Source organism: Chiroxiphia lanceolata, chromosome 2 (genome assembly GCF_009829145.1).
Source record: "Chiroxiphia lanceolata isolate bChiLan1 chromosome 2, bChiLan1.pri, whole genome shotgun sequence".
In the NCBI taxonomy this organism is placed as follows: domain Eukaryota; kingdom Metazoa; phylum Chordata; class Aves; order Passeriformes; family Pipridae; genus Chiroxiphia; species Chiroxiphia lanceolata.
This window is the reverse complement of record NC_045638.1, coordinates 78,765,761-78,791,380: the sequence shown is the minus strand read 5'-3', so window position 1 is coordinate 78,791,380 and position 25,620 is coordinate 78,765,761. Positions and strand designations below refer to the sequence as shown.

General features: G+C 41.4%; 1 protein-coding gene and 1 long non-coding RNA gene across 2 annotated transcripts; one reads left to right on the top strand and one right to left on the bottom strand.

The window, feature by feature from the left end:
* Positions 1 to 13,504: 13,504 nt before the first annotated feature.
* On the bottom strand, positions 13,505 to 14,848 carry LOC116782842. Its single transcript, XR_004355376.1, has 2 exons — positions 14,533 to 14,848; positions 13,505 to 14,286 (listed from the first exon to the last, which is right to left on the bottom strand). It is a non-coding gene; the product is annotated as an uncharacterized LOC116782842 (long non-coding RNA).
* LOC116782841 (inhibitor of apoptosis protein-like) lies at positions 14,721 to 24,908 on the top strand. The gene is made up of 10 exons (XM_032679866.1): positions 14,721 to 14,863; positions 16,231 to 16,297; positions 17,354 to 18,311; positions 18,422 to 18,521; positions 19,693 to 19,771; positions 20,345 to 20,393; positions 21,357 to 21,599; positions 22,777 to 23,031; positions 23,186 to 23,227; positions 24,015 to 24,908. The coding sequence occupies exons 2-10, from the start codon at positions 16,256 to 16,258 to the stop codon at positions 24,206 to 24,208; spliced, it is 1,962 nt and encodes a 653-aa protein (XP_032535757.1). The 5' UTR covers positions 14,721 to 14,863; positions 16,231 to 16,255; the 3' UTR covers positions 24,209 to 24,908.
* Positions 24,909 to 25,620: the final 712 nt, after the last annotated feature.

The following is a 25,620-nucleotide window of genomic DNA, read 5'->3' as shown; positions in this document are numbered from 1 at the left end:
AATCTCTACGTACATGTTTTACCTTTCTGGTTTCTTCATTCACTGTCTTCCAGAGAAAGCACATGTAATCAGGGGGTTTGGTAGGTAACACCAAGGACTAGAGGGATGTGGTGTGGTAGGATGGTGTGATGCATGTGGGGTGTGGGTAGCTGCCGGCTGGATCTTGTCCTGTTTCCTTTCCATGTCTGTTTTCTGTTGCCCAGTTACTGAATGGTGTTTTTGAGAAACAAGATCAGAATGAGAGTGGTTAACTGCTTGTTGGTACCTCCTGGGAAGGATCGGAGGGTCAGGAGGGGACAGGGTCAGATGCTGGTCCCCGGGCAGGGAAGAGACAGGGAAATGGGTGCCACTGACCCAGACGGGTTTAGCTCTCTTGGCTGCATTTCCATGGAAGTTCAGTTGGGAAATAAAACATATTGCTACATCTCTGAAAAGCACTGCAGTAAGTAAGAGAGCCCAAGGGTTTGAGCTAGCCACATGGCAAGAGGTGTAAGAGAGACCTGCTTCATATACTGTATCTGTGCTTTTTAAAACCCTTCTACTATGAAAATCAAGGCACAAACTCTTTTCTTTCCTTAATGTCATTGCCACAGCTGGGCCAGTTGGAACAAAATCTTCATTTTATTCAAATACCTTCATGGTCCTATTGCATCCCTTTTCCTGTTACTGTGAGGTACCAGGGCATCTGTGAGGGAGTACAATCTCTCCTTTAATCAGCCTTGTTCCAAGGGAGGCCTGGGAATTGCAGGGTTGAAGATGCCATCTTGTGAAACTGCTGAATGAACCAGGCAGAAGCAGCTTTGTTTACACAGAAAACTGGTACACAAACAGCTAGGCAATGCACAATGAGGAGAGACAAAATGCAGGCCCTCTGCTCCAGCCAGAATCAAGATCAAATGTACTTTCTAAATCAGCTCTGTAATAGATCCCCCAGATGCTGAGAAGCATATGCAAAAGATGATTTATATGCTTACAAGCTGAATGTTGCAAGGCTGGTCTTTAAGGAGCTTCCTATTCTGAATAGAAGCTGGACCCTGCATTAGACAACCCCCTTTCCCTGTGTGCAACATTTAGGAAGACTCAGATTGTCTCAAAGGGATCCAAAATGCCAACAGGTAGAGCAAGAGCTGGGAAGCTTCTTGGAATGAACCAGCAAGAAGTTCTAGGAACACACATATGTCAAAATACTGCATTTCAGGGATCTCGTTCCCTTGCTTTACTTAGAGTCCATAGCTCAGAGGCTTCCCCTCAGCCCAGCTGTCTTTGCAACTCATTTATTTGTTTTAGAAGAGAGAAGGTGGATAAGGTTGTTATGATAGGGTGCATTGCATGGGATCAAACACACTTATTCCCCGTCCCTGCCGATTTTGAGTAATTTCTGCATTCCTGTGTGTTCAGGTCTCCAGTCCTGTGAGTTGCACAGTACCTATGAACAAATAAGAAGTTGTGCTCTTGTGACTGCACATGTACCATCAGCTGCAGAAGGTGAGGCAGCCCTGACATCTGGGGCACCGTGCTGATCCACCTGACCTGGTAGCCTGCTGCACAGCTTGTGTGCTCAGGACGAGGAGGACCAGTTGTGAATTCCCTCCTTACTAATAAGGGTTAAATGAGTACAACCAACATATCTGGGTTATAGATACCTTGCAATAATGCCACAATTTGCCAGTCTTCCTATAGATGCTTGGACTATCAAGCAGCCAAGGCTGAAGACTCAAGTGCCTTGTCTGGTACAGTACAGTGGCAGGTAGGTAGGAGATGGATTTTCCTCCACCAAACCAATTTAACAAGCAAAATAGCAGTCAGACTCCTTCTTGCTTTCTTTAGCCCCATGACTAGTTTTCTTGGGCTGCATTATTTTGAGCTTAGGTGCTCTGATGTATTATAAAGAGCTGAGAAATCTACTGCCAGGCCTGACTGAGTGTTCACTTGACCTTCAGACGTGTGTGACTGGGGCAAAGGAGAAGTACGTGACAAAGATTAGCAATAATTACAATATGTAGACTTTGAATGTCTGAGGGGGATTTTTTTTTCCTTCGTTCAAAGCTGAGAGGACCTGAGGCGTCAGCTGTCTCTCAAATGCTTCTATTTTAAGCAGGCTGTGATAAGCAAGCAGCAAACATGCTGTTAAATGTGGAATTTGCAGGAAGAGTGTGCATAGTCTGCCCGGGAGCTGCTGCCAGGAGAGATCTGTTGGCTACAGCAGAGTATCCAAAAGGATACTCACCAGTAGTCCATGTGTTAACCTTTTATAGGATGTATTTTGCGAGTGTTGCCTCTCCTTGTCTCCCACACCAACATGAAGAACCTCTCTTGGACAGGAGCCATTTCTGCCTACTTTCTGCCAGCTCGGTGAGGGAGGACACAGACCCTTTGTGGGGCACAGGCCATGGTGGGGGTCCTGCTGAGGAGCTGCTGGGAAGGCCAGAGTGGCTCATGCTTTCATTTTCTCCCTGGCTTATGTCAGCCAAAGGTAAATGCCTCAACAAAGAGACAGTGTGTGCATTTGTGGAGTGGCACAAAGGGCTCTCTAGGCTGTACTGTAATCCAAAATCCAGATCCATAACAGGTAAATCACAGGACATAGAGCTGGCCAAAGCTTTAGGCAGAAGTGTGCTAGTAAAGTACATAGAATATAGGTAGGGGGGTGCACATGCTTTTATTTAATTCAACAAACTACCTTATCTGGTGCCAGGGGAAAGCAGTTCTTGTGTAGCTTCGGCTGCTACATGTCTTCATATATCTTCTATGAACAGCATTAAAAGCTGTCCAAGGCCAGCCACCCACAACAGTTACCGTCCAAAAGCCTGTAGAACAGTTGGGGTGTAAGAAACACTTTGAAATACTACATTAAGAGGGTTTTTTTTTTCCCTTTGATTTAAGGAACAACCCACTTATTTACCTACTGGAGCACTGATTTCAAGGGAGGCAAAAAATGTCAGAAAATACTGAGAAGTGTCTGAACTATTTCTGAGACAACTGAAATTCTGTATTAAAAATTACAGATTGTGTTTGTTTTCTATTTTGGTCCTATTTATTACAGATATTATGTTTGTATTTATACATCTAATGTTTTCTGAGACGACTTTCCAGACTCAAGGATCACATGCAGTGTAACAAAGCCCCATGATTTAAGGGGTATGAGACCTTCCTGAGATACTTGTCAATAAGAAGAACAACATGGGTGAGGTTGAGGCATTGCTCAGGGCTCTTGCCCCAGTGTGGAACCACTGCCTGCCAGGACACCTATGCATCCAATCTCAAAAATGAACTTTTTTTCCTTTATTTGTCCACTCGGTGGTGCTAAAACACCACCAGCCCCTTTTTGGCATTTTCTCACTGGCCTGTGTCAGGCAGAGAGTTTCTGTGCTTTGTGGGGTGTTTAAGTCACCACTTTAAAAAAAATACACCTATGCAAATCCAAAGGACAGGAAATCAAATTATCTCCCTGGGTCTCTGTATCTTGTTGCTTCGTTTCCAATGGAATAGAGATAAGCGACACAAAAGACTTGTCATACTTAATTACATAGGATAAGATTAGCAAATCCATGATCTTTTTCTCTAATTTTGATTATAATTTAATTAACTTTGGATTCTGTGTTAATTTTAGAGAAAAAGTGAATGAGGCATGGTCACTATTAAGCTAGTTTTGTTTTCAAAAAGAGTTGACAGAGAAGAATTAACTCTGCCAGGCAAAGTTTGTGGACAAAATAGGTTTTTTTCTGTTAGTCAACTGATACAAGAAAAATGGGTGAAAACCCCAAAGTTTAACCTATCACACCCAGTTCTCTTCAGGTTCAATTTCTTTTAAACTAATGTGTAGGTGAGACTGAGCCTCAGCATCCAGCATCCAGCACAGAGCCTGTCCTGTGTGGATTGGCACACAATGAGAAAGTGCAGGATTTGAACTGCCAGGAACGTTTCCTAACCCTAATTCTCAGAGTCAACACTCAAAAAATGGCAAGTGGCTCAGTATGACCGAAGGGCAGGAGTCTCTGAAGTTAAAATCTGTGAGAAAAACCTATATAGCACTTGATGTGATTACAGAAGGTGGGGTTAGATTAGCTATTAGGAAGAAATTCTTTCCTGTGAGAGTGGTGAGACACTGGAATTGGTTGCCCAGTCCCAAATCTTCATTCATGAAGCCTAGCCATGATGGTTGCCCAGAGAAGTTGTGGGTGCCTCATCCCTTGAAATGTTCAAGACCAGGCTGGAGATGGTTTGAGCAATCTGGTCTAGAGGAAGGTGTCCCTGCCTATGGCAGCAGGGCTGGAACTAGATCTTTAAGGTCCCTTCCAACCCAAGCCTTTCTACAATTCTATGAATTCTTGTAATATAACTCTTTGTACACAATTGCAATAGTACCTCTAAATTCTGGTATTATGAAGAAGCTCCAGGCACCCTCAGCACTTGGCACAGTGGCCATTAAATCCTTGCAGACAATGCTGTACTTTGTTCTCCCTCTTTATACCAGTTTTTACCCTATTAACTTCCTGTTACCAGAAACAGTGTTGGGGATTAACAGCCTGAGTTACAGCCTATGACCTGCTGATGTGCACACACCTCTTAATGATTTAAATTCTTTGTGAAGAATGCTCCAGGAATGTGGCCACATGGCAGCAACATGATTTGCCCAGATTGTCCTTTGCTCAGGGTACCACACTGCTGCATGTGGGTGACACTGAGTCAGGCAATGTCTGTGCTCTGCCAGGGCTGGATCTCTTCCAGTTCACAGGCTGCCCAGGAAACAGAGATTTACCTGAATCCTGTGCTGTGAGTCAACAAGATCCTGTAAATTCTCTTTCACGGATAGAGACAGCTGTTTCCATCTCTCTTTTGGGGCACAAATGGGGGAAGCATGGCCTTGTGGGCTCCGCAGTGGCTGGGTGCAGGAGGTGATGGGGTGAGGGCTTTGGGAGTAAGGGGGATGCCAAGGGGAAGGCGATGGAGAGAGTGTCCGGCTGTGTTGCTTCCCTCTCTTCCCAGTAGCTTTCTGTAGAGATAAGTCTGTAGCACTTATGATGACTGTAGCTATCCCAAGGAACCCCAGGGATGGACTTTCCTTGCTGAATACATCTGCTGGAAAAGCAGATGTTCACCACAGAAACACTCTGTCTCTGCAGCAGCAGTGTGCATCGCTGCTCTGAGTCCTTGACTCCACAGGCTGGGGAGATCCATATTCATCCCATGAACTCTCACGTTCCTTAATCCTCAAAGATGATTCCCACAAACTTTGAGGGTAATGCTGCCAAATACCCTGTCCCCCTGGAGAGTTTGTTTCACAGAAACCAATCTGAAAGCTCACTGAGGATTCACTGAAGCCTCTTTGGCAATAAAATACCACTGTCACGCTGCATGATGGATCATACTCTGGAAAACACAGCCCTTGGTGGGAGCAGCCAGATAATTTTGGTTATCTTGACTCCTTGTTTGTGAAATTTGGTCCCATGCCACATCTTGTAAGTATGTCAAAAGTTAAAAGTTTCTATGTGCCTGAACCCACTCGTAGACTGCTCAGCTGTCCAAAATCCTGATGTGTGAAATGCACTGTTGTGCTCTTCTGCAGGACCACCCTCCCGAGGAGCTATTCATCCCTATACCTTCACTTCCCACCTCGTTGCCCCAACAGCAGTCACCTCCTGCACTTTACGTGTTGAATGTACAGAATGAGGATGAGATGGCAGAACTGCTGCTAACGTGACATGCAGCTGCCATGACTGGTGATTACCTGGATTTTCAAATTCAGATGTGGCAGTGGGAACAGTGGTGCCCTTAGCTGCAGGGAGGATTAGCTCAACCCAAGAGAAGGTGCTCACTGCTCAGAAGAGGCTTTTTGGGACCAATGGGTGTGACTAACAAGCCTGAGCCTTCTGGGAGGGTGTTTTATGAGCTCAGGCCTGCCAAATGGACATCTACATATAGTTTTTAGTGTCCTACTAGGAATAAGTTATTGCCGTAGCTCATTCTGTGTAAATTACACCAGTAAAACAATTACCCTTTCCTGATCATCTTCTAAAAAACCCATCACTCAGCAGTTCATTAAAAAAGAAACCCAGAAAAACTATTTCATGTGTTCTGATCCCCTGCCCCAAAGGAAAAATTTCAGTTTCATTTCTCTGCAGGATTTTTATCAAATCCTGTCCATGATGAAACAAAAGTGAAAATGGACAGAAACAAAAAGAAAAATGTCTTTGAAGAGCTGCTGTGTTTACCCATAATTTCCTGCTATAGAATTTTTTGTATCTCCCGTGGCTTGTAGAAACAGCACCAGAGTGCACCAGCCAGACTACAGGTACAGTTCGTGAGAACAACTGTTGGGTTCCTCTTTTCGCTACATAAACCATGCACTAAAACATATATATATGTAGAGCAACCATGAACTCATTTATCATTTTCCCTAGTCCATTGATTATAGTTACATTAGCCTCCTAATGATTTTACAAAAATGTGAGATTAAAAACAGATTTGTTTTTTGTTATTTGTCCTAGTGGCCTCAGAACAGCCCCACTAGGGCCTTAACATTCTCATCTCCTTAGAAATTAACAGAGAGAAAAAGGCACTTTGGGGTGGTGCATGTAATTCATTTTATGATTTAATACAAAAACATATCCTAAAGGTATGTTTTTCTTTTCATTTGACTATAAAGACTGACCAGCTAAGATATATATATCTATCCTATAGCCCTTATATGGTTTACTAGATGATTCTCTCTTGCCAATTGCATCATTGTAACCTTTGTCCCTCTCTTTCCTGACATTCAAATTCTGCACCCTTTTTTGGTGTTTCCCAAGAGTTTTGTTGGTCAGCAACTCTTTTTGTTTTCAGAGTTGCTGTAGCATGCCTGCCTTCTATAGCTCACCACAGTGCCTGCCACAGTGTTATATTCCAGAAGACAAACACATATCGCTTTGCAGAGGCTTGTCTTTTGTTCAACTCTTTGTTGAACAGAAGAAATTGGTTTATGGTAAATTTTTTTTGTCTGTGAAAAAGCCATAGTCTTTCTCGCTGGGGCTGGGCAAGTATATTGTAATGTGGGAGGCCTGACAACCTGCAAACAATGTAGCTGACAACTTGTCAGCTGAGGAGTACTTGTGTGTAATAACTAAAGGGACAAAACAACGTTTGACAAACAGAATAAGGTATAAATGTGCTCATTTTCTGTGTGCAGGAAATTAGCAGTGGCTAGAAAGGAAGTGACTGGAGGGGGAAAGAGAGATTTGAAAGGACAGAAACAGAAGAATAGCACTCACAATGTATAAGTATTTCAGTCTGCAAAGCTTTGGCCCATAGGTCTACATGTTTGGATGCAGAACTGAGCAGCTTCGTATGTACATGCAATGTTCCATTTTAAAAGAGATAATTTTTTAATTACTCTATAGGATCCAGCAGAAGGGAAATCACTGTGGTAACGCTGAATGTGCTAAGGTCTGAAGTATGCTGCATTTTTTATTGCAATTGCTGTGAACTGAGAAATGCAGCTTCAGAAGCAGTAACCTCATGAACTGCCCAGGCATGAATACCACTATTGTTTCCAAGTAAGAAAAACAGAATCACAGAAAACAGAAACTCCTACAGTCCTGGGTCAATGCCAAACTCTTGTATATTCTATCAGAGGCAGATAACCTGTTTAGTTTTGGAAATGTTCTCACAGTAGCTTATGTTGTTCTTATAACTGGGTAGCCAAGTGAAGGAGACAGTGTTCTGGAGACCTACAGCATTTGTTTGACAAAGTTCAGACACAAGCCAGGTTCCTAGTTAGATGTCCATTCAAAACTGTATTAGGAAGAGCTTTGAGATAGGATAAAAGTTAACTTTCCTTAAAATCAAACTAAGGAAGTCATAAGGAAGGGGCAAGAGGCCAGTATCTAGCCCCAAGGTACTCGTACTTTACTGAGACCCTTGCATTTGTACTTCTTAATGATGGTGCTATAAATGATGCTGTATGCTTAAGGCTTCAACACAGTGGATATTGAGACTTCTGTGCCAGACCTTAGATGGCAATTTAATCTCCGCTATTCCCAAGCCTGAAGCACCTTGAATCTCAGAACTGCTGGTCGTGTCTTTTTTAAATATGTGCTTTGCTTTCAGAGCCAGATAAAATCCATCTCATGTCAACTTATGACAATCATGTTGTTTAAAGTAATGACTTAAGGCCTCAGAGACTGGGGCTTAATTTTTCAGATGCTGTTCAAGCATATTTTACCAGGTTTTTCTTTTTTTGAAGACATGCTCTTATTGCTCTTGTGTGTTGGGAATAGGATGCTTTTTTTCTTTAATCTTGCTTAATGGAAGGATGGGAGAACCTTACTTTGTCCTTTCTCTTCTCGTTCTTTGATCTCAGTGATCTTTAGGACACTGCTTTTTCAGCTGAAAATGGTCTTTCTTTGCTGAAATTACTCAATAGAGAAACAAAGGACCCTTTGCTTCTCCAAAGCTGCTGTATCCTGTCTCAGCAGCGCTGTGGGGTAATGAACTCAGCATCTAGCTCCTGCTTCCTGAGCCAGCTGTGTTTGCTACCACTCTGAATTCCTGACCCAAGAATGTTTCGATTTGGATGCAAACTTTTTTTCCCCAAAAATCTTCGTTCAGAAAATGAGGACTGAAGTGATCCTTTGGTATTATCACAATTAATAACACTGAACTTCAGATGATAGGCCCAGATTATTGTATTAAAGGTTGAGATGGTTTTCATTATATAAACAGATTAGCTGATATCAGGGATGTCTGGTACTGGCTGGTACTGAGATAGATGGATTTTAGGTCAGTGCAGCCACTGCTAGATGCTAAATTAAGCCCTGTCAGTATGTTCTTTGTTTTTCAAGTCTGAGGTGGTCCTTCTAAATGAGTGCACTAGGAACAGAGCAATTTTCCTTCCTACTCCACAAAAAAACCCCAAACAAGTGAGTATTCAGCATGACATGTAGTGTGGTTTTTTAGCCTGATTTTGGCATCTCATTTATGCAATAATTTTTGTATAAGAATGTATCTGTCTGTCCCCTCTACCTCTATAACATTTCAATTGTTTGAACAATTGAAGAGCAAATCTGTCACAATTTGACAGCAAATTCCAGCAGCTGGAAACCCAGTCTTCTAACCTTCTCACTAAATAGTCATTTATATTAATTTAATTAGCGCTGGTTGCTCCTCCCATGAACCTCCTCCCTTTATGTGCATCCAGTGGGGACTGGTATGTAGGTTAATATTCAATTTGTAGCTGCCAGCCAGAAAATACTAGCTTAAACCCTTATCAAAGGCTCATCATCCTTCTTCTGCTTTCTCTATGTTTTCCCCCTAATATATTCTTATGAAAACATGGCAAATTTAATGTAAAGTCTAAAGGATACTTCTTTTTTCAATAATGTATGTTACATTACTTTTAATTTATTTACTCCTCTAAGTCCTAAGAAGTCAAAGGGTTTTAAGTACAACTATGATTTGTCTTATCTCTCAAAATACTCTTTAGAAACATGGTGTTGTGCAGCAGGATATAAAAAGGGAAAGCCCAGCCTCTCTCAGGCTGCGGTTTTACTACCATTTGGCAGCGGGATTAACCTAAGCAGCCCCTGCTCCTGTCATTGAAACCTGTGACTGCTACAACTGCTTGTGCTACCATTGTTCAAGTAGAGCTGATTTAAGGCTTGCTCAGTTTGCACAAGGGTTTGGTTTGGTTTGGTTTTGCTGTAAATAATAGATCAGTTCCCCATTAGCTGCATTGGGAACTCAGGCACAGAGCTCAGATTTCTGGTTTTGCTTACAGAATTAGGGCCTTATTTTGCATGTGGCAATAGAAGACTTAAGCTTCTCTTTGCATGTGGGTTTTTGGGACTTACTGAATTCCCACGTGCCATTCGAAATTGTGATACAGATACTTTGCAAAACTTCACCTTGTATCTGTAACCTCTAAAAAGACGATTTAATTTCTGAGGTAGATGGCCTTTTAAACAGAGTACTTTGTCAAGGCAACGACCCATTTTCTAGGTAAAGTGTGATGTAATCACATTTAGCGTGATCCACAAACCACTTGTATCTTCCTGAATCTAGTAAACGTCCAGTGTAGTCTTCAGGAAATTAAACAGTGTCACATCTGATTGTCTTTCAATTGAAGGAGTATTGAAAATCAAATTTGAATAAAAGATTCCTCAAGAATATGAACAGCAACAGCTGGTTCAACTAAAGCAAATTGAACACTTTAGGAAGGATCTAAAATCCACAGAGAGATGATGGGGAATAAACGAGGGAAATCAGATCTAGAGAAATTTTCATACTCTGACAGCAGGAAGTAACTTGGAGTCAAAGCAGCCAACCTGCTGTTTAGAAAGACAACTCCTTTGGAAGAACCAGGAATGTGGAGCTCTGAATTTACATAATTTGATGCAGTTGAATTGAAGCCTTTTGATTCCCTTGATATATAGGTGGTCCTCTTTCCACCTAAATGTGGTTCATTTTAGTCCAGTCATCTTTTCTTTGGCATTCTTCATGCTTCTGTCTCCTGTTGAATGTAATGTTTATTATATCACCAGAAGAACAAAATGAGTTTTCCTAGAAGCATACAATAAAACTTGGAAAAGTGATCAGATTCTCAAATCTAGAAAGACAATTGAACTCAGCATTTACCAAGATCTTCCTGCAACTCATTCTGATTATTTTTTATCTTCCAAGTAAATATTAATCAAAGAGAGTTTCTGACTGATTTAAAAGCCTCAGCTTATTCAGTGTGACTTTGATACATTATTGAGGCTATTCATGGCTAATGGGAGAATTTATCTGAGCACTAAATGTGAGAAAATCCACAACTGATTAAGGTAAACTTTAACTTTTGTACTCGTGATCCTTTGAGTAGGAGGATGTGGAAAACAAAACTCTGTCTGAGTGAAAAGGGAATGGAAACTTTGCAGACTGTGAATGTACTGACCTTCAGAAAGGGAGCAGCATGATGTATGCTCTGGGTTTTGTTTTTTTTATTCTTGAACGTTTTGAGTTATTACGATGAGTCATGGCTGCCCTTAATGGCTAGATATTATATTTGTTCCTTGTGAGGTTTATACTTCTTTTTTTTGCTATATGCCCAAATGCAATTTAAAAATTCTCATTTAAAAAAAAGAAAAAAGTAATCATTATTGCTGGTATAGATGTAGGTGCCCTGTTGCTGTGTTCAGTCAAAACAAAGTGGGCAGTTTGCACCCACCCAGATTAACAAAACATAGTTTATCTGATCTCACGTTTACAGGATGTCAGAACTACTCTGCTCTTGGGACTTGGCTTCATTTGATAGGTAGTAGCTCTTTATCTACAATTAGTATTTTCTGCCTCAAGTTGGTTTTTCCCAAGTTTTCCTTACTATCTACTTTTTTCCTGTTTCTCTCATCATCTTCCTCTTGTGTCCTCAAGGAGCTGATGAGCCATATCTTCTGGAGAAAATTCATTCAGTAGTTTTTTGTGAAATGCTAATCACCATCTTAGATCAGTTTAACAGATGAAACCTACCTCCTTGCTGCTGAAACGGGAGTTGATGCTTGCAATGAAATTAACACTCCAAAATTCAAAATAAGTAGATCATGTTCCATGGAGGCTTTTGATACCTTTGGGAAGCTCAAAAATGTGGGCACTGGTTTTATGTTTTAATACAGGTTTTATAGGTGGATTTAGATTTGTAGGAGAGCTGGTACGGGAGTCTCCCTCTATCTCTCAGTTTACAAGATGAGTTGCATGGCTTCCTGATGAAGCCTTGTGAGGCCTTGGAGAAATGCCAAATTTCCAACTCCTAAAAGCAGCTTGGAATGAAGATATTTTATGTTATCGCTGTATATCAACAGCCAGGCAGGCTGTAGATACAGCTGAAGTAATACATTTAATGTTTTGTGGAGTACTTTTTCTTCACCCAACTGAATGCTTGTCCCTGCAACAAAAAAGCAACTACAGGTTATATTCTTAGATAGGTTTAAGGACCAAAGCAGTTTTACTGAAACTGTAGATAGCACTGACAAGATTAATTTGCTACTTTGAGCTAGTTGTATCTCCAGAAAACACCTGTAATTGGTAAGGCTGAAATCCTAGCAAGATATTCTGGCATTCCCTTATGGTGGTGAGAAACTAGGTTATAGTATTGTTTCTGTAATTTATGGGACAGAAGAGCAGTAGCAGTGCAAAAGGCAGCGTGTTTTCTCCCTCTCTCCTCTCAATAGATATTTAGAGGTGTGTTACAAAGGCACAATTAAAGCCAGATGTTTTAACATTGTGGAGGATGGTAAATGGGAGAAGGCACTGGAGAAGGATGACAGCTTGGGGAGACTGACATTTGTTAGGCCTCCCAGAGAAGACTTCTGGGCTTGCAGTTATATCAATTACTTCAGGGGCTGTCTCTCTTACTTGATAGATGTGGCATTGATAATGCACTCATGCTGCAGGGGCGCTGCCTTCCACCTCTAGAAATTTGCTCTATCACCTCTGCTGTTTCAGCAAACACTGTCGTTAAGTTTATTTTCATAAACACTGGTAATGTGGCAGCCACACTTTTATTAGCACTTTGACCTCTGTGATTAGATAGGACTCCTTATGAAAGCAGTTTCCTTTTTTTGAGGACAGCTTTGTCTGAAGGCTGCCTTCTTCCCCCTCTCAAGAGCTAAAAGTCTACAAAGTAGAAGGCCTTGTTCCAGTTTATCAATGCTACTGAGTTTTAGGTCAAGATTGTGACCTTGAAAGCTTGCTGCAGCTGGTGAAAGGGCTGGAATAGGGAACAGTCTTTGTGATGTGACTGAGAATTTATAGAGAACCAAAGCCAAAGCCTGCATTTAGCTTGGGTAGGGCTTAAGCACCACTGCTGTCCTCTTCTGCTTCTGAAGAGTTACCCTGGTCCCAGGCTGAAGCCATACACAGAATACAGATGATAATTCACTGTTCCTTGGGAATTTCAGCCCATTAGTTAAGTTCTTACTTCATGTTCTCTGGGGACATCATTGCAGCTAAGTGAAGGAAGTTCCTTCTTATCTCTTTCTCAGAAAAAGCAAAGGAATTGTTGGGATTGGAGAAGTGGGGGAGCTGCTACTATACTGAAAGAGGCAAAGCAAGCTGAAAGAGCCTGACAGCTCAGGGCAGCTACACATCTTTTTCTGCTATTCCAAGCATTTTAGTCTGCTTCATAGTTCCTCCCCTCCCTTCCTCCTCATTGTGACATTAGGCTGCCAAGCAGAAAGGGAGAACCTGAAACCTCTTGCCTTGAGGCCTGGAAGGGGAGGAAATAGCAGTTTATAGTGCCAGATTAGCAGGAGACTGAAGGGTACAGAGGGGCAAGTGCAGATAGTGGCTGGGGGTGGAGTGGCATAAGGGAGGGAGGAATGCAGCAGAGTTAAGGAGGAACACTGGATTAACTAGGCTTGGGAGAATGTACGGTAAAAAGTCAAGAATCTTATAATAGATTCAACGTAACTTCATTTGGGGAGTCCTGCTTTAAGTCCCAAAACTGGAGATAACCCGTCAAAGTAAATCTTTAAGCACGTGCACGTACAAGTATGTTCCTTATGTGACATTAAACAGTTCCCTATGTCAAACAAAACTAAATACCACACCCCGTCACTCTTCAGATACAGTATTTTGAACCTTGACTTCCGTGTAAGCAACTTCCTTAACACAACGTATCAGTGATCTGGTAACCATTTTAAACTTTAAAAAGTTTTTGACCTTTTTGGGATTGTTTTGTGCAACTGCTGAAATGCAAAGGTTTCTATGTCTATCATTATGTGATATTAAATGGTGTAACAGTAGCAGCTGTACTGTACTGTCACCACAGTTAGGTGGTTTAAATGTGACAGTATTCTTACATATGATAGATGTCATCACATATGACAGGAAATTTGTAACAGTTTTAGAAAATATATGAATGAGTCTCTTCCAAACTCATCTTACTGGAACTCTGTTACAGAAAATTACCCACTAGTGTCATAATGCTCTATCACACTTCCTTTATTTTTAGTCTTCAGTTCTCACTTGTGTAAACACCCTACTATCATTCTGTCGTCCCCAAAGGGGGCTTTTTAAAATCTTTTATCTGCTGTTTCTTCATAGGAAATGCCAGACCATAACTGTGCTGGGAGATTTTGAACTTTTGATCAGCGTTCTGGTAGCTGCTGTGGAAGTTTTTCAGATTTCTGTACTCAGAGATACTGCCTTAAACCTTTCCAGTGGAAATTTATCATCTTATTTTGTCTTCCTCTCGTTCTTCCTCTGTGACTTTCAGTGACCGGGGTCTTTCGCCTGTCACGTTGCTTCCCCTCTCGCAGGCTGCAGAGCTGCCTATATTAGGAAATGCGGCCGAGCTCGACACTGGTGTCAAGAGGCAGAGGTGAAAAACTGCGGGGTTTGCGGTGAGCCCCGTCCTGGCCACCCGCTCGGGACGGCGGATCTCTGTGCGCAGCCGAGCCTGGGCCGCTGCCCCCCCCGGGCGCTCCCCTTCCCGTGCCGCGCCCGCCGAGCTGGAAATCCCCGCCAAGGAAAGCACGTTCTGCGGGCGGGTTTCCCCGCCGGCCGGCAGGAAAGTACCCAAGATCCCTGGTGCTGTCAAGGGCCGGGGCCTCCCTTCCCCTCAGCACCGCGACCCGACCGAGCAGCGCCCCCGCGTCGAGGGCCCCGCACCACCCCTGGGGCCGCTCCCGCCGCCCGGCGGCGCTCACTCGCAGGGGGAAGGGGAAGGGCAGGGCCCCGTCCGGCCCCGCCTGCGCCCGGCGGCCGCCGGGACTTCCCGGTGCGGCGCTGCGGCCGGAGTTTCCCGGGCGGGGCGGGGCGGGTCGGGGGCTTGTTTCCCCCCGCTCCTTGCCAGGCACCGCATATAGGCTGGGGCGCTGGGGCGCGCTGTGGGGCCCGCCTGGAGGACGTGAGTACTGGGGAGGGGGGGATGGGGCGGGAGGGCCCAGGACGAGCCCAGGCGGGAGGGCGCTGCCACTGGGGGGGGGCGGTGGGAGGTGGGGGGGTGGCTGCGCCTGTGCCTGTCCCCGTCCCCGGTGTGGCGGAGGAGCCCCGGGGCGGCTGAGGGTCCTGTGCCGTCCCAGACCGTGGAGGGGAGCGTGGCAGCCCTGCTGGATCCGCTCGGACCCCGCGCTCCCGAGGGGAGCGGAGGGCGAGGGCTGGCGAAGCCAGGGAGGGACCAGGGGGCATGGGGACATGGGGCTGCTGGGGGTGAGGCCACGGACAGACCCCGCCGGGCGCCTTCTGGTGCTCCAGATGTGTGCCCTTAGCGCAGGGGGCTGTTTTCGTAGTGCTGTGTCATGATGACTGTTTTGAGCCTTTCCTGGAAGAACTTTTTAGGAACCGATGCTCCATACTAGACTGTTAAATATATAATTTTGTATTTGTTCACATATACAAATATAAAAACTTTGTATTTGGCCTTAGCTGAATTTTTGGCGAAGTTTGGATTTGCTGATGTCCTGTAAGTCAAATATAATTGGCTTCAAGTAAATTAAAAATTCCAGTGCTCTTTAAGTCAGTGTTATAACTGTGGACGTTCACGTTTGAGAATCTGCAAGCTTAAACCAATTTAAATGGTTGCAGCTTTAGTACAGGATCTTACCTTTAATTATACAGCTGGTGATTAAGTAGACCAATTAATGCATCTGCCAGAAAAATTCTGCTTGTGGATTAAACAGTTTTGCATGTGTGTCAGTAACAGGGAAATTAAGTGTGTAAAATCCACTCCATATCACAATGTAATGCCGACTCCCTGAAACTTTCTAGCTAACATGACACAGGCTGAGAAAGTTGGCGCTGTTCAGCCTAGAGAAGAGAAGGTTGCATAGAGACCTCATAGCAGCATTCCAGTATCTGAAGGGAGCCTACAGAGAGGCCAAAGGTTCTGTCAGGAACTGTAGTGATAGGGCAAGGAGTAATGGGTACAAATTGAAAGAGGGGAAATTTAGGTTAGATATTAGGAAGAAATTCTGTACTGTGAGGGTGGTGAGGCACTGAAACAGGTTGCCCAGGGACGTTGTAGGCACCCCACCCCTGGCAGTGTTCAAGGCCAGGTTGGATGTGGCTCTGAGCAACCTGGTCTAATGGGAGGTGTCCTTGCCTACGGCAGGGGTGATTGGGACTAGATGATCTTTAAGGCCCATTCCAACTCTTAACGTTCTGTGATTACAAAAAAGCTTATGTTGTTTTAATTTGTGTAATTTCTGTTTGCATAGACATTGCATGCACCTAATTTTATATATTTTGAAACACTCCTCTCTTTCTTTCTTACAGATTTTGTTCCGCCTAAAAGAATTAGATGATTGAAACTACAGATACTTACAATTTCTTCTTGAGAACAGTCAGTATCAATATGGAGGCGTAGACACCTTAATAGGGACTTCAGTCTGAACTCTGGGAGGTAGTTCTGTGCAGAAATAAAGAAACTAAGGCATCAATTTTATTATTTTTTTTAATCTGAGGGTTCTGTTTACTCTGCCATAAACATGGCATGGAGAAAAAACTTAATTCAACTGTATAAAGCATCAGAATGTCCCAACACAAGGCAATTAATTTATGTTACATTTGATAACTCTGTACTTGTAACTCAGGCACCAGGTTAAAACTGAAATGATTTGTTAATTCAGTGCTGACACTGTTGTAGACAGAAAAGCTGGGGCTATCCCAGATTTGTTAACAGAGAGAGTTCATCCTTGTCAGAGGCAGTGTATAGGATTTGTTTCTCTAATAGCTGAATATTCAATACATGTGGAGTTGTGTGTAGACTAACTTCTTTAGACTTAACAACTTGTTACATCAATATGCAGAAGTTGAGAAGTTTTTTTGGGAGCCTGTAGTCTCAAATATACCAGATCAGTTCAGTAATGTCAGTTCAGGGTCTCTATTTTTTGTATGCCCTTTGAACTTGATAAACCCTACTTTTCAGGTTCCTAATGAGGTTTTCAAACTAAAATCTATACATGCCTATAAGCTACATATTTATCAGCTGTCTAGGGTGAAATCTAGTTCTTAAATCACTTAACATATGTTCTGGATAAGAGCAATATTGTTTTAGTTGCCCCCAATTTTAGTTTCTTTATTGACAAAGGATTAGTAAACCCTTTTGAGGTTTTTCCTGTTTTGATCCCACCTCCACTAGCCTGACAAATTGGTACTGCTCTCCCAGATATGCAAAAGAACGAGAGCATATGATGTTTATATGATTCAAGGGAAATTCCTTTTCAACATACTTTCTTCAATTGTTAAAATGGGATGAGGCAGTTTTTGCGCTGAAAGCAGTTTTGTAAACTAAACTACAAGAACTTCCCAGATGTTAAAAGGATGTTAATCATGAGGCAGATTCTATTCACTTGCTCATTTGAAGTTACACATTAAAGTATTTATTGCTTTTGTACAGGCGGGGGTTATTCCAAATTGCCTTTCATGCACACAACTACCTCCCAGAGGAAGACTTGTCCCATTTTTCCAAAACCAGTCCATTATGAATATAGTGGAAGATAGCCCTTTCTTGGCTAGCATCATGAGGCACAGTGCTGTGTGTGGTGAACTGAAGTATGACCTATCATGTGAACTCTACAGAATGTCAACGTTTTCTGCTTTCCCTGTTAACATGCCGGTATCAGAACGGAGTCTTGCCCGGGCTGGGTTTTATTACACTGGTGTGCAGGATAAAGTTAAGTGCTTCAGTTGTGGCTTAACACTGGATAACTGGCAACCAGGAGATAATGCTATGGAAAAACATAAAGAGCTATGTCCTGGCTGCAGTTTTGTTCAAAGCATGCTTTCAGTTAACAACCTTGGACTGTCGTCTCGTTCTGCCTTTCTGCCCTCAGTTGCAAACAGTCTCTCACCATCTCTGCGTTCCATAACGCTTTCTCCAAGTTTAGAACAAGTTGGATATTTCAGTGGCTCTTTTTCCAGTTTTCCTCAAGACCCAGTAACTACTAGGGCAGCTGAAGACCTTTCATTCTTGAGACATAAGCTTTACAATCCTTCTATGAGTACAGAAGAGGCTAGGCTACGCACCTTTCACTCATGGCCACTGACGTTTCTCTCACCCACTGATCTGGCAAAGGCCGGACTTTATTACTTGGGGACAGCAGACAAAGTTGCTTGTTTTACCTGCGGTGGTCAGCTGTGTAACTGGGAACCGAAAGATAATGCTGTGTCAGAGCACCGGAGGCACTATCCAAACTGTTCTTTTGTGGAAAACCTCACCCGAGACCAGCCAAGTTTCAATGTTTCAAATGTGAGCATGCAAACCCATGAGGCACGTGTTAAAACATTCATCAATTGGCCAACCAGAATTCCAGTTCAGCCCGAACAGCTTGCAGATGCTGGCTTTTACTATGTAGGTAAGAAAAACAGACTGCTCCGGTTTTATTCATGCAGCTATGTCAGCATTTACTTTTAGGTAAATTGTCTGAACGTTTGCCAGATATTTTGCCTTGTTCTTTTTTTAAAGGGCGCAATGATGATGTCAAGTGTTTTTGCTGTGATGGTGGGTTAAGGTGCTGGGAATCTGGAGATGATCCGTGGATTGAGCATGCAAAGTGGTTTCCGAGGTAACTTGCAACATCTTTATAATAATTTGTTCACATTCTTAAATGCTTCTAATTTTGGCAGGTATGTACTGTTTAACTTCACCGTATGACGTACTCTTTCTTTTGGATGTATTTCATGTGTATTTAAAAGCTCTGAAATGCTAAGGTGGGCTTAATTAAAACATTTCTTCGTTAAACATGGTATATAATGCTTTTCACCTCGTAATTAAAGGCCATGTGCATCCCTAAATCAATATTAGCAAGTGAGACTGCATTGTTAATGAGCATATTTGTCTAAGAGAAGCAGTCAGAAAGCAGACTGGGGAGAGCATAGGCTGTTGAGAAATGAAGTATGTGTAACTCATTTGTTCTAGTTCTGTGCCCATGCTGAATGCTCTTGAACCAGTTTTTCTGCTTGTGCAGTTTAGTTTCCTACATGTGGAAGGGTTTGTGAGGAAGGTTTCAGTGGCTGTTTAATATGTCTCTATTGGAAAAATAACAGAAATAACTTTTTAATGTCACCCCTAATTAAATGGCAATTGCATACCTAATTCCTATCTGTGCCTGTGAAAATTGCCACTTACATTAATGGCAGAAATAGCTGCATTAATTTCACAAAGCTAATTATAGTTCTTCTCATAGTAGATCTCCAACTAGGCTTTCATGGGCAATTTACCAACTACATGATGTGTGTAGGGTTAAATGACAGCTTTGTTTCTTACTGTGTTAAGCCTGTAAGTAAATATACAGAGGAGATAAAACTCTGAATTAGTGAAGTGGATCTGGCTTTGATAGTGGCGTTAACTTTTGTTAAATTATTTTGAATGATTTGAGTAGGAGATAAGAATGGTAAGATGCATGTAAGATAGAAACAGTTCATCACTGCACTTTTAGTGATGCTGACACAGTATCATTTCTCATGACATGCAGTTTTGATTACAAGTGGTAGCAGAATGTAAAGTTGCTGCATTTATATATATAAGCCTACTGGCAACTGGGCATCATGGAAAAGTTTTATCAAACTGTCGCCTGACACTAGGCTGCATCAAGCTTCCCATTAAGAGTACTCTTTCTCTTCTGAAGGAAGAGAAGCATAAATATTTTAAGTTACACTGGATTTAAACTCCTTCATTCTTCTATATTTTTTTCCTTTGGCAAGTTGAACGTATAATTTGGTATGTCAATTTTCCAGATGTGAGTATCTGCTTCGTGTAAAAGGAAGAGAGTTTGTAAGTCAAATTCAGGCCAGATTCCCCCATCTCCTTGAACAGGTAAACTTTACTGTCCTGTAACTTTGCTTTTCCCTTGTTGAAGAGTGTTATGTCCTTTTTGTGAGTTTGGTCCATCCTTCTGCCTCATTTCTGCATATGTTTCTCCTAGGTTTCTAACATGATAAATGCTCTTTGTCACCACGTACAAGAAACCAGTGCTGAACCATGGCTAGTCTTGGACTAATAGAGTTTAACTTTTACAGATTACTTGTGGAAAGTCCTATGAGGCATGAGCTCCTTTATGTTAAGAGAGGGAAATTCTGTGTCACTGAATAATGCAGATCAGTAATTATCATTTCAGAAATCAGTCATGGACAGCCTGAATTATTTCTATCTGTAATTCTTATGGCAAAAGTATGCCAAACTCCTCTTCATGGAAGTGGTCAGCACCAGCTTTATATTGATTATATAGTTGCACAAATTTGCAGACTTGTGTAACTGCCTGTAAAATATTTAATGGGTACCACTCAGGTAAAAGGCTTAGCGTGGTTTGTGATGGAAGAATGTGTTAGAAAGGTACGTAGAGGGAAAAGCAGTATTTTGATACTAATGTAGTTCTTTTCTGTTCCACAGCTCTTGTCAACCTCTGAGCCGCCTGTAGATGAAAACATTGATCCCCCAAGTATGTATATTAAAGCATGTTTTTACACTTCTTCAGCATTTTGCAAACTCAGTGATTGCTAAGCAAATTAGCTTTGGATAGCCAGTTCTTACATTTGTTCCCTAAAAGTGAGGTACTTTTGATGTTGTATGGATAAAGTCCAAGGAAACACCTCTAAGAGATCTCGTTTTTTATTTTCCTTATTTTCGTGCTAGCAGCTCATATTAAAATTTGTGGGTTTAAATGCTTGGCACTTGCTGCATTTGTGGTTTTTAGTTTCAGGGTTTCAGTTAAGCAAAGCAAGTATTGAACTTGGTGGAACAATTGCTAGAGGGTGTCATAACCATGCAGTTATGCAATTCCATCTTTAGGCACATAGCTGAGTAAATGCTCCGAGTTGAGCAGCAGAGGTTAAGGAAGAAGGTTAGGACAAGCTGATAAAAATGAAATCTTTCTGGGCTGGATTCTAGTTATGGTGGAAAAAAATCCACTCACCCTCTGGGAGGAGTTTATGCTGTCCTAGTCCCTGCTGGTTGAGGACAATAAGTAGGAGTCCCATGTGTCTGGTGCTTACTGAGTGGAATGGAAAATACTGATCAAGACTTGGAATAGAGCAATTGTTGGTACTATAAACAGATTTCCACCCCTCCCCCCATTCCCCCAAGATGTTTTTCAAGGCTGAAGTTAGAAATGACTAAGTATAAAAAAAGCTGTTAAGACACAATGGAATTCTCAGTGGTTTCTCTGGATTATCCTCGATTTTTAGCAAAGGCATGACATGGATTGATGTTTATCTTGGATTCAATCCATGACTAAGTAACTGGCTTCCATTTTTAGAACTACTTTTAAAAAATTCTATTTAACTACTGAAACTTTTTACTGCCAGGTGTTCATGTGTGTAGGTAACATTGATGTGTCCGACTTCTGGGTTGTATAGATATTTTATTCTTTGTATTATACACGGTGATTTTCCTCTTTGATTAGTTATTCGTTTTGGCCCTGGAGAGAGTCATTCAGAAGATGCAGTCATGATGAACACGCCTGTTATTAAAGCTGCCTTGGAGATGGGATTCAGTAGAAGGCTAATAAAGCAAACAGTGCAAAGTAAAATCTTTACAACTGGAGAAAACTACAAGACTGTTAATGATCTTGTGTCTGATCTGCTCATTGCTGAAGATGAGAAGATTGAAGAAGAGAAAGAAAAACAATTAGAAGAAGCGGCATCAGGTACATATAAGGCATAAATAAAAGTGAAATTTGAAGTGGTTTGTAATATGTAGAGGTTTTCTATATTTGTTTGGATTCACTAAGTGATTTAGTTTCATTGCTATTAGGATCAGCTTCTCTAAAAGCATTGTCAGGATATCTGTATGGAACTAACAGTCTGGGAATTGTTTCATTCCCTTTTAGGAGAATAGTTCATACCAGGGGCCGAGGGTTCAGAATCATCTCTTCTTTCCAAAGCCATTTTTCATTTGTGTGCCTTTATATTGCTGTTAATAAAATACTTGGCACACTCTACTAATTTTTTTTCCAAATTTGCCTGCTCTTTAAGCTACTTGAATCAGTAAGCCACCATATCCACCTCCTAGAAGAGACCATAAACTGCTGCAAATTCAGATTCTGTAAGATGGCCAAAGATATGCTTTACTGTATCTGACTCGGCCCATGTACATCAGCAATTTAGTGTTTATTTGATGTGCCTTTAACATTTCCTGTAGCTTCAATACCATAGAAGTTTTGCAGCCTAAAGAAATCCTTCTGGATTTGAGCTTGTGAAGCATAATGAAACTTCTTAATTATAAACTGACTTAAGGCTGCTTCTTTCCTAGTCTCATTTCTGTCAAAAAATTATGGATGGATTCAGCATTAAATCCTAATGGAAATTTTTTTATTGTTGTTTGTGGTAGACTTAGAAAAGTCTCCAGAGTCTGGTTGTGCTGTTGTTCTGGGGGTTTTTTGTACATAATTCTGTTGGACACCTCTTAGAAGAGCTTTCTGCTATGTACAGACATGATTTTGCCTACACTGACTAAAGTGAACCTCTTGGTTGTCGATAAGTTAGCACTGGTGTTATGCAGAGGTGTTTTTTCTTTGCAGTTCTCTGGAGAGTGTAAGTCTTGCTAGTGTGGAGTTAGACAAGACTCCCCCAGATCATTTAACCTAGAGATTGGGAGCAGGAGGTTTCCTGGGTGAAAGGGCTTTGGCTCAGAAGCTGCTTTTATATAGTTTTCTTAAGTCTGTTCGTTATGTGAATACCACTGAAACTTACTGAGGGCTTTATTAATGATGTGTAATAAGCAAATGGTTCAAATAGAGTGTAAAGAATGTATCAATTATTGTTAAAAAGAAGTGCAACTTGGAGTAGTGTATTCCTAACAAATATCTAATCCTCACGTTCCAGATGATTTATCCTTAATCCGCAAGAATCGCATGGCTTTATTCCAACGTTTAACATGTGTACTTCCAGTCCTTGGGAGTTTACTATCAGCTAAAGTGATAACAGAACCTGAGCATGATGTTATTAAGCAGAAGACTCAGACACCATTGCAAGCAAGGGAACTGATAGATACAATTTTAGTGAAAGGAAATGAAGCAGCCAGCATATTCAGGAACTGCCTACGAGATTGTGACCCTGTGCTCTACAAAGATTTATTTGGTATGTCTCTTTGGTTTTCTTTTGTTTGTAAAAGATATAATTTTATAGAAGTCTAACCAGTGCTCTCATAGCAACCTGAAGAAAAAGAAACAAACAGATGCTGTTTCAATGTAGATTAGTCACATGACAAGGATTTTTTTTTCTCCTGTTTCAGTGGAGAAGAACATGAAGTATGTTCCCACAGAAGATGTTTCAGGTACCTGAAATTCTGCCTTCTTATCTTAAAGGGTATTGTGGAACAAATAGCTAACATAAAAGAATTACTTTGTTTAAGAAGTAGGTTTTATGCTTTACCCTCTCCCTAATTCTGCTTTAGTAAAATGGACTGAAAAAGTTAACCAAAAGTTAAGTGCATGTGCCTTAAATATGCTTTTGCACCATATGATGTAGAGCTTTCTGGAGCTCAACAATTGAAGCACATGCTGGACTTGATCCTGATACAAGCTCTCATTCAGGTATTTGGTAAAGACTGGAGAGAGGATAGTTGGTTAGCATTCCGCAACAGGGTTCATCTCTGCTTTTCCATTGTGGGTTAGAGGTGCCCTGACATCTAGCTTGACCCAACAGCTGGGTACATAAACACTTGTCAGACATGGGATTGAGTTTGCTTTGGTTCTTAGTCCTGTAGTGTAATCTGTTAACAGACTGCAGAAAAGTTTACAAGCCTGGATATAGCTCACTTCCACCAGTCAGGCTATGCTCTGTGTTTCTGATATCCAAGCAAGAAAAGTACAGCGTTTGCTCAAATGTAAACACTGGTTGGCCTCCAACCCTGAGCTGTCCGTCATCTCTCAGAAGTGGAAAGTACAGACTGGTTCCTTGCATGCCACTTCTGAGCTCTGGAAGATGTTCTTATTTTCTTACTGCCATCTATATTTAGTGAGTACAGATGGGGAAATAAAGGGTATGGCTATACTCTAAATATATTTTGATATAATATATACACATATTCAGGCTGACAAAAAGTTAACTATTTTTTCCAGGTTTGCCTATGGAAGAACAATTAAGAAGATTGCAAGAGGAAAGAACATGTAAAGTTTGCATGGACAAAGAAGTTTCTATTGTTTTTATTCCCTGTGGTCACTTAGTGGTATGCAAAGAATGTGCACCATCCCTTAGAAAATGCCCTATTTGCAGGGGGACAATAAAGGGTACAGTCCGTACATTTCTTTCGTAAAGAGGGAAACTTGCAAAATGTCTTTATTCCTGTCATCCTCCAACTGCTGAAGCTTAAGCCAGCAGTGTCTTAAGAGTGGAAAATTGTGGTACAGAAGGTGATTAATCAACCACCTAACAGTTGTGTAATAGTAAAGTGTATCATCATTAGGAGCACGCTAGGCCTTCGGTGCCAAAGGCTCTTTCTGTTCATAAAACCAAGTCAGTATTAGGTTTTTGTGGTGTTCCTTGCTGAATAGGCAAAGTAGATACACTAGTGTCACTTTGAATAAAAAACTTTTTGCTTGAGTTCCTAAAATGGAGTTTGGCACAACTCTTCTCATCAGTTTCCTCCATGTGGATGTGAAGAAATATATTAAGTTTGCTGTTATTAATAATTAATATTAACTTCATTTACTCCTGTTTTGGCTTTCTTCTGGACTTGAGGAGAAAAGAGGCAAACTGTTGCAGGAACAGCAGGAAAGTTTTTTCATGTCTTGATACTTGTGTAATGTATATTACTAATGTATATTACTAATAGTTTGTATGAAGCCCGAATTAAATATTTCTACTTCTCCAAGGAGTGTTTGTTTACTCTGTTCCCATTGTTGGTTTTTCTCTGTAGACTGCAGTAACTAGAACGCTGTCTTTTCCTGACAAAATTTTGGGGTGGTTTGCCTCCAAAAGTACAATAAAACTTAATTCCGTTTGTCTTTCTTTCATTTTTGAAGTGAGCTTCTGTGCTGCTTGCTGATTCCCTCTTTATTTAAAAACAGAACCCCCCAAAACCCCAACAGCATCTGGTACTTTCTTCTGTCTTGATTTTTCAAAGGACAGAAATTCTGGTCCTCATACCTTAAAGATGAGGCAGAGGGTAGCTCTACAGTCTTTGTGCTAAAGATGAAATGTAAAAGCTATTTTTCTGTGTTTGGAACTTTATAGTGATTGTGCAATTAAATAGTAGGATTTTCCGGCCTGCTCTGAAGTGTTGTTTTATAAGCTAGTAGTCTAGGAACTCCTATTCTCTTACCAATTGACTCTTACTTTACCCTTTTCAACTTTGTATGACTAGACTTGCATAGTAGATACCTATGAACACCTCTGTTTGTAGGTATTTTGCAAGGATTTCATGTCAAACAGTGGAATAATACTGCCAGGATAACAGCATCAGATCCTGCAGTGCTGGAGTCAGTTTGTCTGGCTCTAATTTAAAGTCAGTCATCTTCAGACCTGGATTCTTTAACTGTAGATTGGCTTGCTGTAATTCTTTGAAATGTAGACTTTTGCCCAATTTTATTACATGTGCATATCTTCCCTTTATTTTTGTTATTAAAAGTGTAAATGTTTCAAACCTAGCATGTAATTTTAAACAGCTCTGATTAACATACTTTTGTTTTTCTGGTTTTGAAATGTCATTAAAAGTATACTTTCTGC